Source organism: Puntigrus tetrazona, chromosome 9, assembly GCF_018831695.1.
Source record: "Puntigrus tetrazona isolate hp1 chromosome 9, ASM1883169v1, whole genome shotgun sequence".
NCBI lineage: Eukaryota > Metazoa > Chordata > Actinopteri > Cypriniformes > Cyprinidae > Puntigrus > Puntigrus tetrazona.
In genome coordinates, this window is record NC_056707.1 from 10,345,133 (window position 1) to 10,363,154 (window position 18,022).

At 36.8% G+C, this 18,022-nt stretch overlaps 1 protein-coding gene across 3 annotated transcripts in view; it reads left to right on the top strand.

Annotated features, from left to right (window-relative positions):
- il1rapl1a (interleukin 1 receptor accessory protein-like 1a) overlaps positions 1-18,022 on the top strand; it is a 66,500-nt gene that overhangs the window by 16,402 nt on the left and 32,076 nt on the right. For all 3 annotated transcript variants that reach the window (XR_006251850.1, XM_043249611.1, XM_043249612.1), the window contains exons 3-5: positions 13,707-13,992; positions 16,725-16,911; positions 17,538-17,691. Coding sequence is in view for 2 of the 3 variants with exons in the window: in XM_043249611.1 (XP_043105546.1) it covers positions 13,707-13,992; positions 16,725-16,911; positions 17,538-17,691 (627 nt within the window). In the remaining variant the exon portion in view is untranslated. The remainder of the gene's footprint in view (positions 1-13,706; positions 13,993-16,724; positions 16,912-17,537; positions 17,692-18,022) is intronic.

An 18,022-nucleotide genomic window follows, 5' to 3' on the forward strand; every position in this document is an offset into this window, starting at 1 on the left:
GTGTGTGTGTGTGTGTGTGTGTGTGTGTGTGTGTGTGAATGTGTGCGTGTTCGTGACTTTGAGCGACACAAACACACATCTCATCAGCACAGCATGCATTCCTCTTGATGTGTTTTAAAGGACTTCACAGCTGTAATTGAACAGGGACACGTTCTGATTGGTTATGAAATATCAAGCTCTAATTGTCTCTTGCATTATGGATTATGAAGATGCTGAAATTTGAATGCAGATTCATGAAAAGAGATTTTTGAGAAATGAGGGGAAAGATTTCATCCTTAGAGAGGAAGAGGAATGGTTCTTTTATAAAGAAATTATTTAAGTTGATTTGAAGCTGATTCATTGATGCATTTTACACAGTTTTTGCTGATGATATTTGTATTAGGCTTGTGAAAAGAAGATTTGGTGATTTCAAGACCTCATAAAACAAAAATAGCTTGTAAATGGACTTTAGTGAAGGTAGACACCATGTTTGACGTCAACAAAACCAAGGCTGTGAGGAGCAGAAGTTCAGTCAGTTTAATGCATTGTTAAGTCAAACTAATAACATTTTTTCACTTTTTTTTTTGTTCAATAGAATTTTTTGAAAAGCCATATTTCTTTGACTAACAGCAATTCTCCAAACTCTAAATGTATCCCTCTGTTTGATTTAACTTACAACATTAGATGCCTTCAAACCAGTTTGGCTGGAGCAAGTTGTTGATGTACATTTTATACCTTTTTTTGGTGATTGTGCTGTAAATATATATATTCTATATATATATATATATATATATATATATATATATATATATATATATATATAAATATAAATATATATATATATATATATATAATATATATATATATAATAATCAGTAATAAACAATAATGATTTCGAACGTTTCAGCAAATTGATTGTCAAATACACCTCTATCCATTGCATTCACCATGTTTTCATAAACCCAGAATCTCAAGGTTAAAAGAAAATCCACAATTTCCCACTTGCTATTACAACATAGTTGTGACAATGCATACGCATTCAACTTGTGAATATTTGTTAACAATAAAATCTTTCCAAAATAAATTGAATGCAACCAAAAGATTTTTTAAATGATTTTGATGCATTTAGTTTATGTTGCACTTTTCATATTCACACCTAGTCTTGTGGATTCTGCATAACGCAAAATGCAAATGTTGCCAGGTATTAATGTGAGAGTGAAAATGAATTCGAAATCAGCCTTCATTCATTTATTCAGCAATGAAAAATGCCCAGTACTGAGGAGATTACCTAGGTGAAGATAGTAAAATTCAGCTGGTCATGTTATCTCATCATGACAGCCCCCATGAGGCGACCAATTTCACGTACAATAAAACTGCTTTTATTAAGCTACTGATAAGATTTGATATGCACAAAGAAAATGTCAGAATACTTTTTCTTTACATATGAAACATTTTAATGAGAAAAACATTCCCTAAGAGTGATCAAGAGATGTTTGAGCAAGAGATGTTTGTATCTAAATATCCAGTGATGGAAATCTGTGGGTTTATACAGTGAATGTGAAAGTTTGACTTATAAATGACAGAAATTCCAATTAAAACAATCCAACACAACTCCGACATGCACAAAAAACACACACACACACACACACACACACACACACACACACACACACACTCAAAGTGTCAGTTCATCCTGTCTCATTAAGCACACTATAGTTCCCTCGCTCTCTCTCAATCTATGTCTGTTTTTTAAATGCTAATGATGGATTAGCCCGTGCTCTGGCCTCAGGATTTTCTCTCTTTATTCCCATGTTTGTTTCAGTTCTCTCTCTCAGGTCTTTCTCTTTTCTCTCGCTGTCATGTTACCGTGACCCGCGGACCCTCTCTCTTTATGCGAGCCAATGAAAGGCCTCCAACGACAGAAAAGACTTCAATCCCTCTTTTCTCCATCTTAGTTGACTAAAGGAATTTTTCCATTATTCCCCACCGAGCTGTGAGAAAATCGCTCTCTCCCATTGGTTAACAGGCCACCTGCTCGCCCGGCGAACCTGCTCGACCTCCGTCGCCATGGCGAGCCAGAGGCGGAGGTGAGCGGATGAGAGGTATGGGAAAAGATCAGAAACGAACAGTTGCATTATTGTCCGACAGAGACCTGCTTGAGGTTGGCGGAAGCTCGGAAAGGTCAGCGCGCGGTCGAGAAAAGGTCAAAACGGGGGGCGGGGAGGAAGACGCTCGTTCGGCATAGCGTGTCGTCATGGAAATGTCCTCAATTTACTTGATGCATTCTGACTAAGACAAATTAGAGGCGGACAAAGCGATTTTTGCGATCACTGATCCGAGAGACTCCATGGGAACAGTAAATAAGAGCAGCAATGCATTGTGGGAGATTAAAATCACTTGTTTGGCCCAAAACACATCAGCTTAGAAATATGGGGTACATAATGAGTTTATATGAATATACCTACTCAAAACAGCTATAACCATAAAGCACGGAGAAGCAAAGGAGCCCCGTTCCACCTCTTCCTCTCACTCTCTTTCTATCTCTACAGAGAGCAGTAGGAAATGGAAATGCACACTTTATGGGTCTGGGTGATTGGATTTGCATGGCGTCAAGCCAGCGCAAACACACACACACACACACAAACACACACTCGCACACTAAGACACAAAGTGTCTGAGAGAGCAGTGGTAACTCAAAGTCAACATGACAGTTTTACTGGGGTGCAGTTGCTCTCAGTGTCTAAAGCAAACAGCCATTTACTGTTGCACTAAATACCGACTAGCATTTGCCCTCAATATCAGAGAGAGAAATTACCAGCTCAAATTCAAGCAGGGAATGGAAAATTAGAAACCAGCGTTCAAGTTTCCTCTTAAAAGAATGGCCGTTAATGCGTGGATGCGACGAAAGAACCAATCGAGATTGTCAAAATGAATTTTCGATTCCTCCGAGCATGATTACATACCGTATCTCTCAATTACAAATAACTGTTTCATCTTTGAAACTCTCGTTCTCTCATTTAATGGAAAATAGGACTTGCAGTCACTTGTTTTTTTTTCTGTTCAGGCTCTTGTATTTATTTCTGAATGCAGTGAATTGATGATAATTAGGGCTGAAACGCCAGTTTCAGTCTCTCACGTTCAGAAGTGTTTGCTTTATGTTTCAACTCCAACACTTCAAATTGGCTTTAGATGCAGTTCAGGTTTTTTTTTTATTGTGCGTAAGAGCTTCTGGAAAGCGGCTCGAGTCTGTCGCTAGCCCACCTGTGGCAGGATGACAGCATGTGGCGTACTTCTGCTTTATTGCGTTTGATCAGAGGCCTTCGCCAAGTCTTATTAAGATGTTCCAGTTTAAGTAAGTGCGAGATATACTCTATATCCTTAAATGGCGCTTTGTTAAGGCAGAACATTTGAATTAAATGAGATACAATGGTTAATTTAATATTACTGTAATTGACTCCAGTGGTCGGGCATTCCACGGTAATATCACAGGGAAGGACTGCCTTCTGGTTGAAAGAGAGCGAGAGAGACGGGAGGAGAGAGTAAGAGTGACAAAGACGGAGAGTGAATGTTAGGAGACCTCGAGGGATGAGGTGACCTACAATTAGTGACAGTAACATGATAACTCAAGGCCAACAGCAGTCCATTAGCATATTTCATAATTGATTACAGAATATCTTCGGAGGACGAATATTTATTCAGACCTAGTTAGGGCCAATTTGAGGGCGAATTAATGAGGAAACGAGGCTTAAAACGAGACCTGTGCTTTCTCTTTCTTCCCTTTTCCTTTAGATGTTGAATTATGTAATTATGCAAATTCAAGGTTGATGGCTGCTGAGGAAAACAAATTCCATAACAAATATTCATCCCATGTGACCACGATGGAGATCTGTTCTGTCCAGTCGCGTCCCGTAATTGTTCTTGTTTTGTTATGAAAAAAAACTTGTCATGTATGCCCATCTCTCTACTTTTTTTTGTTAGCCTGTGATTCTGACATTTCAAATAGATGTATGATGCAATTTCTATTTCGCCTATTTTCTTTTGCAGAGTTACAAAGCTCAAAGTTTCCCACAAAAGGATTTATTTTGTCTAGAAGAGAAGGCTGATTCAAGACCGGCCTAAAATGCAACATGTAATATATACTGGATCTAAGGAGTCAATCGTGGCTTGTGTACTACAAATACATGCAAGCGTCATGTCTTTCACGTGACTCTATTTCACTTTTAGGCTTGGATTGATGGTAAAACTAAGGACATTATTAAATTGCCTTTATATTTACTTTAAAAGCTCTCGATTATGGAAAGTAGCATTACATTTCCAATGCATGTTTGTGGTATTCGGCCAATCACAATGCACTGGGTCAGCTGGCCAATCAGACTGTGCTTGTCAGAAGAAGGGTCGCGTTTGACGCGTATGAGAGAGTCTGGCCATAGAGGAGTTACAATAATGTAAAAAATATATAATTTGAACATTAAAGGATGTCAACATATTCTATTACACCGTTTACAAAATAAGGATCTTTAAAATAGCATCATATGACCCTTTCAACAGATATTTTGGATACATAAAAATGTTGCAGTATAATCTACATGTGGTATAATCTGATTTAAATACAATTTTTTAACATCATTAAATTGACCTAAATATTATATGTTATACCAACAAAACAAAGTTTAAGGTTTAGATAATTTGGAAATAGTTTTTACATTTAAATATCAGATTTACTTCAGAAGATCTGAAATATAGCCTCATTGTGCTTTTTTCTCTTGCTTCTTGAGATCAAAGGCATCAATCACATACTTTAATTGTATGGTAAGCAGCAAACCGGTTTAGAACAACAACGGTGACAGAATTATTCTTTTTGCATTAAAATATCCATTTAGGAATACATTTTGTGTATTCTTATATTCTTTTATATATATATACACACACACACACGTAGCCATTTCATTCTAGGCAGCGAAACACCAATCTGATGTGTTAATCATAACCTCACTGCTTGGAAATGTGTCTGTAGTTATGGAAACTCTGTAGTGAAGCGTTTTAACAAGGTTCTTATCTAAGCAACAGAAACCCACTTAAACTAATTCTCCACCTCCATCTACCCAAGCAACCACACACACACACAAACACACACACTGAAGATGAGTGATTCCCTCTAACTTAAGAAACAAGTACACAGAGAGAAGATTGCACGATTATCAAGTAAGATTATCTTTATTTATCTACTCCAATCTTTTATTTTTAAAGCATTTAATAAAGAAATTTCAAATAATAATAATAATAATGGCAATAATAGTAACAAAACCATTCTTTTTCTGAGCATTGGGCCGGTTGCTAACGTCTACAAAATATTCTGGTCTCTAGACATGACTCAGCACCCTCTTTCATTGTAAATCTATGTGATTTTTTTTTCATGTTTATTTATAATCATAAAATTAGTCGCCTAGAAAATATATTAGGTAATAACACACCTCTACTCCATAATCTACACGATTTATGTCCGCAGCACAAATGGTTCAGGATGACTTACGTGCCAAAGTTGAATACTTTGTTTAGTAGTAACAAAGTTAAATTGTTTAGAACAGAGCCCTAATGCCCTAAGTTATATTAATAGTGATTCAGGCTTTAGACATTGAAAGCTATTCAGCATGATCAGTAACGGCAACATCAACATGTTTTTTCCTTCCCATTTGTTGTTCTCTTCCCTCTTTAATCTTTCCTCACAGGTAAAGGCAGTCATGCATTGTTGTGACCAGGGAATACCACTGTCATTTGGTTCTATATGCGCTTTCATTTGTGTGTGTGTGTGTGTGTGTGTGTGTGTGTGCATTATATTTCCCATGAGGACTGTAGAGGAGAGAGAAGGAGAGGGAGTTGTTTGATCTTTAACAGGATTATTCATCCTCTTTCCCTTTTATTTATTTAATATCCTTCCTTTATGCGGAGAGCATCTGGGCAGCATTTAAAACATTAAACCACATACATCTCACTAGAGGCCTGTATGCTTTTTTTGTGTGTTGTGTGTTTGTGGTGTGTGTGGAGGCGGAATTCCTTGACCTGACAGTCCCGTAGCATGATCGATACTGCGTTGAATTACACACGAGTCTGCAAGCCACGCATTTCCAAATCCTCCTCTTCCTTTAAATCCCTCGTTCGCCTTCGGACACACATAAACGTGCATGCACAGGTCAGCCCTGCAACTGCAGTTTGAATTGACAAAAGTACAAGATGTTTACACTGTACGTACTGCATGTCATCGGGATTTAATTAATTTGAATGTCAGCAGTTCATTTTCTTTGTTAAAAGGCAAAGGGAATCTTAGAGATTCAATAAAAGTTAAGCGCTATCGACAGAAACTGTGAGATGCAGCTGGATACCACAGAAATTAATTTAGTCTTACTCTTGGTTCTCAAAACCAAAAAATGCAGTAATGTGGTTACAATGCAGTTGTATGAAAAAAGAGAGTTTAAAAGGTTTTAAAATCCAAATGTTGTGAATGTTGAAGCGGTTTTATGAAGTTTATTATTGTATTTTCAGAACAAACATATAAATGCAATATGAATATATGTGTCTTTGTGTTTAGAATTATTAGTGTATTTACAAATATTTTAATACGAATCAATACATTTATAGTTTAATCATATAATTAATAGTACTTAAATTAATTTATAGTTATATCTGTGTGAATATGTAAATCTCATTTCTATGCAGATTTATTCACATTAAAGTGAGTGTTTTTTGCATTAAAATAGTTCCTGTCATCACAACTCTCAGAGAGAGTTTTAACATGGTGAAATAGATGGCAATGTTAATGTGTTTGGACTTGGCAGAATAGATCTGCTGCTGCAGTACAGCAAGTACCGAGGCTTGCTACTTACAATATATTCACAGACACACTGCTGTAAGAAATACAGCTGCTGCATTTATGAAATAACCCCAATATCTAACATACATGAAATCACCCCATAGCAGATTTATACAGGTGGAGCTGGGGAAGGTGGAGGGTTTCTGAAGCGCGCTTCAACTGCTACAGCAAACACTCCCTTAGTTTTTGAATGTTGAAAAACAAGCTCATTGGCTGCTGATGCAAAAGAAACCAATCAACTGAGCCATATCAATAATGATGTTATTATGTCAGATAATGATCCTATTGGCTAGCATCATCTAGAGTTTCATGACAGAGTTTGGATTTTAAATCAGTCTTTTCACCCTGTTTTAGGGGATGAAGTTGTGGTATGCTGCTTATAAAAATCCTTTGGGGTGTATTTTTCTATACGTATACATTTTCTATAAACTACATATATATATGTAAAGTGCCTCTTTATTGTACCGTTGAATGTATGTTTAACATGTTTAACATTTAGTGACTGTGCTGTTTTTTACCCCTTTTTTAAAGTGCCCTGCATAGACTTCCATTGTTGTATGGTGGCACGTGTCATAATGCCCTATGTGTGAAAACCTCTATATTTGCCAATATGTAAGCATTCAAAGGTCTTGTGTAGAGCGAGGTGATTGTTGTTGGTGTGTATGCATTAAGAGGTTATGCATAGAGAGGTTATTGTTGGTGTGTGTGTCGAGGCGTTGGATCATGGTGGATTAGCACTAATCTTGGCCAGTGACACTCCCCGGTGGTCGGATCACTAAGCACGCAGCCTCTCAGTCTTTCTGCTCAACACATCTCACACAGAAAGAAGCCAAATAACCTTTTTGCAGCAGCTACAAGCTTTAAACTCGCTGAGGTTTGGGTGATTGACTCACATTTGTGTGCACACAGACATGGGATTGCTCAAGACAGTTGGCGTCTTAAACTGTCAAGTGATCATTAGTACCTTACTTAGGGGACACACACGAACAAATAAAAACCTCTTAGAGTAAGCATACAGTGAGGGAACACTAATCTCTTTGTATTCAGTTTCATTTTAATAAACCAAGCATTTTAATGGGAAAATTCCTCATCACAAATGGCTCATTTTTACTAATGACCCTTCAGAGGAACAAAACCTCAACTGGACTGAAAATCTAATATCTGTCTCAAGGCCAGAGCCATGATTCAACCTCCCTAAAATGTTTTCACGGTTTCAAAGCAGCGCTTTACTTTTACTGCCATTAAAGACTGCATGAAATGGTTTAAGAAACACAATTTTCTTTCTTGTTTTGACATATTTCCTATTGAAACGACTAGCTGAGGCAGAACAAATCGAAAGGCTTAGGCTTTTTCAAATAGCCAACTGCTTTTAAGTAGTACATCACAGCCTGGCAAAACCATGATTTACTACTTGCTATAGTTAGTTGGCGACAGGTGGTGTTAGAGAAAGCAGGCATCAATCTAGACTGCATTTTATTGTCATCTTTTGTCATTTTGTCTTTCTTTTGTCATTAAAATTATTATGACTAAATTGTATTGTAAAAGTAATAGTAGTAATAATAATGTATGTGCACTACTGGTCAAATATTTGTAATACTTAGTATCTTATTCTCACCAAGGCAGCAATTATCTGAAAATATGCAGTAAAAACATGTATATATATATAAAAAATATATAAACATATATACAGTGACATTCAAAAGTTTGTGATCAGATTTCTGTTTTGAATAAATGCTGTTCTGTTTTTTTACTTTTTAGATCAAAGAATGCTGAAAAAATTATTATTTCATTAATTAAACGGCAACTATTTTCAAGATTAAAAATCAGCTGACATATTATAAATATGTTTGAAGGATGCAAATTCATAAATAAATATTTGAAAGTACATTTAAATAGAAAACCATTGTATGAGTGTATATATATATATATATATATATATATATATATATATATATATATATATATATTTACAGATGTTTCCCCTCTATGATAGTGGCCCAGATCAGAATTAAAAATGTATTCTTCAGATTTTTGTTTACACTGTCATCGAAAAAAACTAAACAAAACACAGATCTGTGTCACATGCGAGAAGAGAAATCATATTTGGGCCACATTCAGCTGCAATGTGAACGAAGCCCTGTCACACGGAGCTTGAGAGAGATGAAAGTGCACCGCTGCAGAGACCTGAGATAGGATTGTGTGCGTGTGCGTGGAGGGATTCAGATGTAATTTGCATGAAATGCATCCAAAATCTTAATGATTTGCAAGCTGGTTGTTTTATCTTACACAATGGGAAGGAAGGGGAGTGCAAAGAGAGAAAGAGAGGGAGTGTTCAATCAACTTCTCGTTCGTTTTCTCAAGCTCCTGTTTTTCTCTGACTATTTTAGTGCAGTAGGTTGCGCAGGATTGAGAACATGTGAATGTTTTATAGGCTTACATAAGGGACCTCACCCCAGAGACAACCGACCTCGTTATCGTTCATTTAGCAGTGAAAAACAAGATAGATAGATGGGGTGGGGGTAGATGAGAGGATGAAAAGAGAATGGGGAATGCAGAGGGAGAGGGGAGAGAAAAGCATGTACATGCAGAGGAACCGAGCATGATGGGATACATTTGTGAAGTGAATGTAGGAGAAAGAGGCATTGGGGGAAAGAAGCAGGCTTCAGGTGCGCGAGTGATCCGAGCATTCCAAGAGAGAGAAAGGGTGGAAGGGAGAAAATAATGCAGTTGATTCCAGTTTGATTCCATTTCGTTTCTTTTATCTGTTACCCAGAGTGCCTCAGGGAAGCTTGGCTTGTTAGCATCGCTCGGGCAAAGAAATACAGGGTTGCTTAGCTGGAGATACAGATGAAACATCTCTCTTTCTCCCTCGTTCTCTTGCTTTCCCCCTTTTGCTTACATAAAAAGGTCAGAGTTTCCGATAGCGGTGGGGAGCCGTTTAAAGCGCACCTGATATTAGAGTGGAAGCTTGTCTCTACATATCGGCTCTCATACATCTGGAAATCGTTGCATAATGTGCAGCCGACCAAAGCTAACTGTTTGCATGTGTGCTTTTGAGAGCCACAGGCCTGTAGTATATAGACACATACCTCTTAGTTTATTGGGGCAGTGCGTTCAGGTTTAATATGACCACGTAATTGCCTCATCTTTTTTGACTGTGTTATTAGCGTGATGCGACTCATGGACCCTTTTAGATTTAAACCTCTTGTTCTGTTTGGAGTCTCAGGGACTTCACAGCCATGAAAAATATACTATAATAATATTTTAATGGCTTGGGGAAAAAAACACTTTAATTCAACATGAAATAAAGATGGGGCCTGTTTATTTTTTAAATGCAAGTTCCTGGTCTTACTGTGAACAATTCATCGGAGCACAGTATTTCGAAGAAGAAAAAGATTTTTAGCATTTTTGTGCATATTATTCTTCTCACTTGTATGCTGCATGTATTAATGATTATTGGTAACCAAAAGTCACATACTTATTTTAGCAAATTTGTATTCAGTCTGGTTCCATTCTGGTATGTAATGCCCACTTTTTATGGCCAACTAATTCTTTTTAAAAAAGGTGAAGCAAGTAAAACCATTACTACATTCTTTAGTGTCACATGATCTTTCAAAAATGCTCAATTTCATGCTCAATTTTTTTTTTTATTATCCTGAATGTTGAAAACTGCTTATAGATTTTTAATTTAAAAAGAAAAACTTCTGCAACATTATAAATGTCACATTCGATCAACTCAAGGATTCAATTTCATAATGCTGGAATATGCTTGATCAGATTTTACCTGAACTGTGTATTGTTTAGTGTACAAAACAGTATGTAGGTTATGTGTGGAACTATATATAATAGGAATAATAAGAACAAATCATTAAAGTCTCTTTGACCACAATCGTTGATTTCAACAGGACATGAGAATAAAATGAAACAGCTGGACTTCAGCACCACGGACAGTGGCAGAACAGGGACTAATGGAGAGCAGGGTATGATGACACCTGAAGAGGTTAACAGGGTTTAGTAGAGTCATTTCACACCGTACAGTTACAGCATACTGATGCAAGACAGATGTAAGACAAAACAGAAAGAAAACAGTGAGAGATGGAGAAAGAAGGAGAGTGGAGTGGGAGAGAAGGGTGATGTAATTGTCATATTAAATGTAATTGATTTGGCAGAATGCGCATGTCATCAAATAATTTTTATTCGCTATCGTATTCATTTAAAAGATTCAGCAAACTGCCATCTATTGCCTCAGCATTTTCATAAGTGACGAGTTCCTGGGTTCGGCATGATGGAAAACATCTTGAGGGGTGCATATTGTACATGAGCAGTATGTCACTAAACATTTCTGCACAGTTTATGCTGTTTATTTTCATACCTTTTAGCATCGATGGAAAGCGAAATAATGAGTGGACGTTCTGTCCTCCGCATCGGGCAGAAAATGTTCTGTAATAGGTTTCACTTAATTTGAACACAATTGCGAAGTTATTACAGAGACGGATTTAGCCATTTGTGAATTTGGTCAAGGGCAATGCAGTCAACCAGGAACACAGAGGACTGTGCTCAATGACAAGAGCTTTGCTTTTCTGAAATAGAATTGTAATTTATGGGATGTAGGGCTGTATAATATACCTTTGTGGATTTTAATGCTCTCACAACAACTAAAAGGAGTGTGTTTTGAAGAGCCTGTGATGTGCGTCATCACAGAACGCTTTTGTTGCATGATTCTCTTGAAAACTGAAAATATCCTGCTCATATTTACCCCCAACATCAAAACTAAAACAAAATAAAGTGCATAAAATTAAGCCTGTTTTGTGCTATTATTTTTATGTTATTTTTTTAAAGTACTGAATTTATTTGGCTAATATTACAGAATTTTGGTTTTTGGATGTATTTAATATTGCTAAGTGCTTTGACACAATCTCTTTGTTTCTTAAAGCTCCATTCAGTTTTAGGGTTTTTTGGGTTTAAATTGATCCAAAATACATTTTTGAGAATTGAGTACATAACCAGCCAGTGTTCAGAGCTATCACCTTGTCTGATTCACAACTGTAAGTTAAAAACGTCCTGCAGGTGGCGGATCGTTTATAGCCTTTTTTCACAGCAGCTGGAATAATTAAACATAATTTTGAAAGGATTATGTGTTTATGAAACTGTAAGTGACTGAAATTAGACTATATGCTAAATTGAAATGTGCATCTGATTACAGATAGCTTACATGGGATTACACAGGTTTTGTGTTGAGTACCAATTCTAAGGAAGTGTAATTTCCTTTTTCTTTCTTTATATGAAATTTGAGTGTTATAACTATTAGAGATTGTACATAAATAGCTTACACTGATACACACTACATATACACAGTCACACAACGCTGATGTTGTTAACATTTTAATAATTTGCACAGTTTGATGTGATATGAGCTAACTTTCCAATCATTAGATTTTATCGTAATACTTTTTTCCTCGGTTGGTCAGAACAAAAGTTGCAGACTTGTTACATGTTGAGATGACAACATCCATTGAAAATTGTTATTTAGGCCATACTTCCAAGGCTAGACTCTATCATTCAGAAGTGTGTATCGTGTACTTTGTATTTTGTATTTCAAATGGATTTCAGATAATTAGTAAAAAAATATATCTTTTTGACATCACAGTGCTACTCAAAACCAACAAAAATGACTAAAACAGTCTTAAATCGTGAACATAGTAATGTTGAAAATATGTGACAACTTCTAGTTTCTAAAGGTACGTCCATGGCAAATGTGTATTTACAGTTTTACATTAGTAAAAGTTATTTTTAAGGATCTGGTCTGTTGAGGTAACTGTACTTTTAAGGCAAGGTATGCTTCTGTTTTACAGTTCGGTGATTCCACTGCATGTTTTTACTATTGAATTATTAATTAATCTCAAAATCAATATACTACTTGAAATATTTAATACTCATATGCTCAATATAAAAAAATATAGAATATATAAAACGTGTATTGCTTCTGAATTGTATTTGTCACAATTTGGGCTATTTAATTTTTGTCATTCTTTTGTCAAAATCACGCAGATAACATCGGTCCTCACTGTTCGAGGCCACCGGTACCTTAATATCTCAAAAGATGTAATAAACATAAATATAACGCTGGTTTTGTTGGGGGCACTTTTTAGAATCACATTATGTATAATGCGGGGCCTATTTAGGGTTTTTTTTTTTTTTTTTTTTTTTTTTGATCTTGGTTATAAAGGCTGCAGTAGATTATTTGACTATCCTATCAGATTTTAATAGCTCTATATTCTTCATCTCCAGAGTTTCAAAAAGCAATTAACTGCTTTTATTACAGGCTCATGCCATCTCCTGTGTACACACACACATGCGCACAGCGATCCCCCAACACACACACGTACTTGCATATGCAAACATTATAAAACACAGCAGTTAATTACAACAATGAAACATAATTAGTTAGTGTATAATTAGTTGCACGGGTTAACTTCTCTATAGCAACCAGGCTCTAAAATGAACTCTGACTCATATTGACTTAACATCTCAATAATTATGAGATTTTCGACTGAAAAAATCTGCCTTTTAATAGCTCAAAATTTGTCTTTTGTCACAGTGGCATATGTGCCTGTTTGTATCTGAAGCTTTATCTACAAAAATTAATGAGTTTTTTTTTTTTTTTTTTTTTGCCATCAGGGTCTGACGTGTGTTTATGGATTTAATAATTGAAAAATAATGTAACTAAAAGAGTAATTGCACCTCAAAAAGAAGTTTATTTAAGGTTTTATCGGATGTCCAAATGGTCGATCGATAAAGAAACTTTGCAGCAAATTTCTAAAGATGTAGAGACTAATATATCTGTCCTCCTGTCTCTCTTCAGTGGACGGCTGCACTGATTGGTCCGTGGACTATCTGAAGTACCGGGTGTTACACGGAGAGCCGGTGAGGATAAAGTGTGCTCTGTTTTACGGTTATATCAGAGCCAACTACTCCCAGGCACAGAGCATTGGACTTAGTCTGATGTGGTATCGGAGTTCTGGGTTGGGACATGGCGACTTCGAAGAACCCATCTCCTTTGACGGGGTACGCATGAGCAAAGAGGAAGACGCCATCTGGTTTCGGCCTGCCGAGCTGCAGGACGCCGGTCTGTACTCCTGTGTTCTGAGGTGAGAGAGAGGGAGCACGTGCACATGTGTGAACACTCATACGCTTAGATATGCAAATCCACAAGGAGACACACACTCTGCCTTTCGGACATTAGCCGGATCGGAGAACATACTTAACTTCTTCCTTTGATGTTTTTTGATTGTCTTTCAAAGCCTTCAAGAAAAGGGCCATGCTGAGAAAATTAGTGCGTGTGTGTGTGTGTGTGTGTGAGGGTTGTGTGTCTGTATCCAAAGCTTCTCAGGGACAGTAAAACTGGAAGTGAAATAAGTGAGCGACGGCAGAGGACAGTGAGACGTTCTGTCATCCATCAATCAAACACTGACACTCCAGCACTCTCCCATAATGCCGCAGGCCACTGTCACACATATTAAACAGTCAGGCAATTCTCCAGGGTCCTCATTTGCTCAGGTTCCAACTGACTTGAGGTCAAAGCACATAATCTACTCATCATATTCACTTTTGCATCACAGAATGTCACACTTAATGTATGTGTGTGTGTGTGTGTATGTGTTTGTGAGTGTCCTGAAAACAGGCAGACAGAAACGGGAATAGAGTGAATTTTAAATACCGTGCTGCCTTAATTTCAAGCATTCCTGCAGGACATATAAAATATTTCAGAGTACAGTAAACGAAACAAAACAACAACACATAAACCTGCTTGAAAACACTTTAAGGAATCCGATGCTTCCGATGTGAAAGTGGTTTTAAAAGGAAACTTATTTCTAAGGCAGCATCAAATGCATCCTTTCCAAAGAAAACAATCCCAACAGAATGCATCAGAGAAAATAATCATCTAAGTTGGCAAATGAGTCTCAAGACATTTCAAAAGGATAGCTCTTCTAAACTTGTGTGCTTTTCTTGAGCGCCAAAGAAGAAATTGTGAGAAATATTGGAATCAAACAATACTAGAGTCCAATTTATGAAAATGTTGTCCTTTTTGTTCCAAAGAAGAAAACAAAACGTCATATAGGTTTCAGAGCTAGTGACAGAATTGTCATTTTTGAGTAAGCTATTGCTTTAAATAAAATAACATTGCCAATATTTGAATCGTTCGTCAGGAAAAAATAAAAGTAAAGTGAGTCCGACCAATATTGGGATTTTCTGTGTGTTCTTATTGTTATAGAACAACTATCAAAACTTTTGATTTATCATTATAGTTAACATTCATGGTACGAACAGCCTTTAAGAATATTGCATTTCTATCTTATGCTAATAAGCCTATGCTTAGCTCACAACTTCAACTTTTTCGCATCAGTGTAATATGATGAAGTTCTGATGATTTATATCTTATTTGCAAAAGCAATAAGATTTAGGCAGTATGCTCAATTCATTCTGAATGGCCAGCAGTGGAGTAAACAACCATTTTTTTTTTGTCAGCGTATTGTTGAGATTGCAGCATTTATCAGCAGTGGATAAAAGCCTAAATTAACTACCCCAACACTGATCCCCTGGAACCAATTAATGAGTGCTAGTTGTAAAATCAGTCACTTATGAGATTCCAGCTCAGTTAGAACGCTGCCTAAGAAGGCAACTATCTATGTAGGCAGCTCACTAGGTTTAAAACACAGCTACAGAGTTTTGTTTATTAAGAACCGAGTTATAAACAGGGAATAGGACTTGTTGTTGTTGTTCTGTTTCCTCTGAGACTGGCTTTGAGCTGATTAAACCATAAACAATAGTTTTCAGCAACACTGGTAGGAGAGAGCAGATATTTTAGTATTCTTTTTAGGTTTATAGGGTGATAAAACGAGACTGTGCTGACATATGCGGGTGTCTGAAAATAGTGAGAGTGTAAAAATAGTCTTTGCTATACAGTTAATAGGGCGGAAAAAGAAAAAGAGCTCATACTTTTCTTTTTTCTTTTTGCTAAATTTGTTTATGCATTTTACAAGAGACAAGTGCATTGCAGGTTACCGCCCCAAGCACTCTGTAACCACGGTAACCCGGTAGGAGGTGTGAGGTCATTACAGCGAAAAGGTCAAATTTCAACAAATCTTATCAGCAGCTATTAAACTCAAAGCCCTTGGACAAAATAAACACTAATGCACTTTTTATGGAGACACACTTATCAGCGTACAGAAGTGTGTGTTGACATGCAATGCTTTTGTGTGAATGTGTGTTTTATGGTTGCATAATTTTCTTTGACTGATTTTAATGCAAAAAATATATATTTTTTTAAGTAAATAAATAAATAAATGCTTGTAATAATTTAAAAGCATACTGTCTTCCGAACTGCAAACATTTCATTCTGTTCTTTCACATCTTTCATAGATGTCTTAAAGGCACAGCAACAAAAAAAACATCAAATTTAATTAAGGGTCATAGAGAGTGTAGGATACTAAATTTGACATGTTTTTTCTGCTGAAATACATTCACTTACATTATAAGTGGACCTCGGGGAAAATGGAAAGTGATAAAAAATGTATGAAATGACCCTTTAAAACCTTTGAGAGAACATCTCATTCTATTCGTCGCTGCTCATATTCCATCAGCTGAACACTAATTATTTGTAGCCCTACATGAAAATTGCAGACAAATTCTACTCCATCGTGGTCACATTACATCTATCATGGTTGAATTACAAATAAAATCATGTTTTATTCTCCTTTAATTTGTTTAGTGTATAGGCTCTGTGAGATGATAACCAATTTACGATCAGTGATGTCTCTGGATGCGTATATGTTAATCTGATTACAGATAGCACCGTTTATATACTCTGTGTGTGTTACAGGAATTCCACATTTTGTATGAAGGTGTCTATGACTCTGTTGGTTGCTGATAATGACACAGCAGGATGTTATAACTCAAAACTGCGCTACACTGAGAAAGGAGAGCTGGGCAAGAGTAAAGACATCTCCTGTCCTGATATCCAGGATTACGTTCAGCCTGGAGAAAAACCACAGATAATGTGGTACAAGGTACAGTGGGAGATAGATTCACTAAACAGTTGAGCTGTTCAGTGCACAAACTAGCGTCTTATTCACAAAGCACCTGCGATCCAGCGTCACAGCAACTGCCCCCTGAGAATTTAAATGAAGCCATTGTCGTTCTTTTCAGCACAAACACACCTCCTTTTTATGTAAATTAGGGTTATTATACTTTATGCCAGTAAGTCAGTGCTATTTGCCGAGGGCAATTAACATGCTTTTACTGCGCATGCAAACTGTAAACATAAAATTATTTAAAATACACTGTTTATGTACACTTTCAGTCGATCATGACAGGAGTAATTTATCAAATGATGATTGTAATGCGTTACGAAATACATTTGAGAGCCCTTTATGCATTTTAAAGAGCCGATTCAGTTGTCTGGACTGCAGCAGTGACCCACAAGATAAAGAACTCTGGTCTGCAAATTGTTTTTAGCACTGATTTTTCTGGGCCATGTTGCTTGATTTGCATGCTGCCAGCAAGCACAATTTATTCCTGTAGAATTCCCCTAGTTTTTTTTACCGTGACAGTATATACAAATGTATATGGCGCAGTTTTGTATCTTTGTTTTTATATATTTTTTCTCTCTCTCTTATTGCCTGCGGGCGTGCAGGAGTGTAACGTGCAGCAGTGGAGGAGCAGCGTGCTGCAGACCGCAGACATGCTCTCTATACAGGAAGTGAACGAGGAAGACATCGGCAACTACACCTGTGAGCTGGTTTTTGGAGGCTTCCTGGTGCGGAGGACGACCTATCTGAGCGTGACAGGTAGTACAGTGTGACGTCTCTTCAGCGTGCGTCTGGGTGTGAGAGCGCTTGCTGCTGTAGCCGGTTGTTTTTTGAAGCATGAGGTATTGATCTTCCTTTTGCTTCTTATTTGGTTTCAGTTGCGTTCACTGTGCCATGCTTTTATTAACCGTAACTTTCCTTCGTGTGTCATTAATGCGTAAAGTTTTTTCCGTGAATAACAACTTTTCAGTCTGTTCCTCATAAAAAGCTATCATATAATTTCAGAAGATTCAAAATATAGCGCATGAGTCATATGGACCACTTTGTGTGGTTTCGGAGCTTAATAGTCACAGTCATCATCCATCATTTG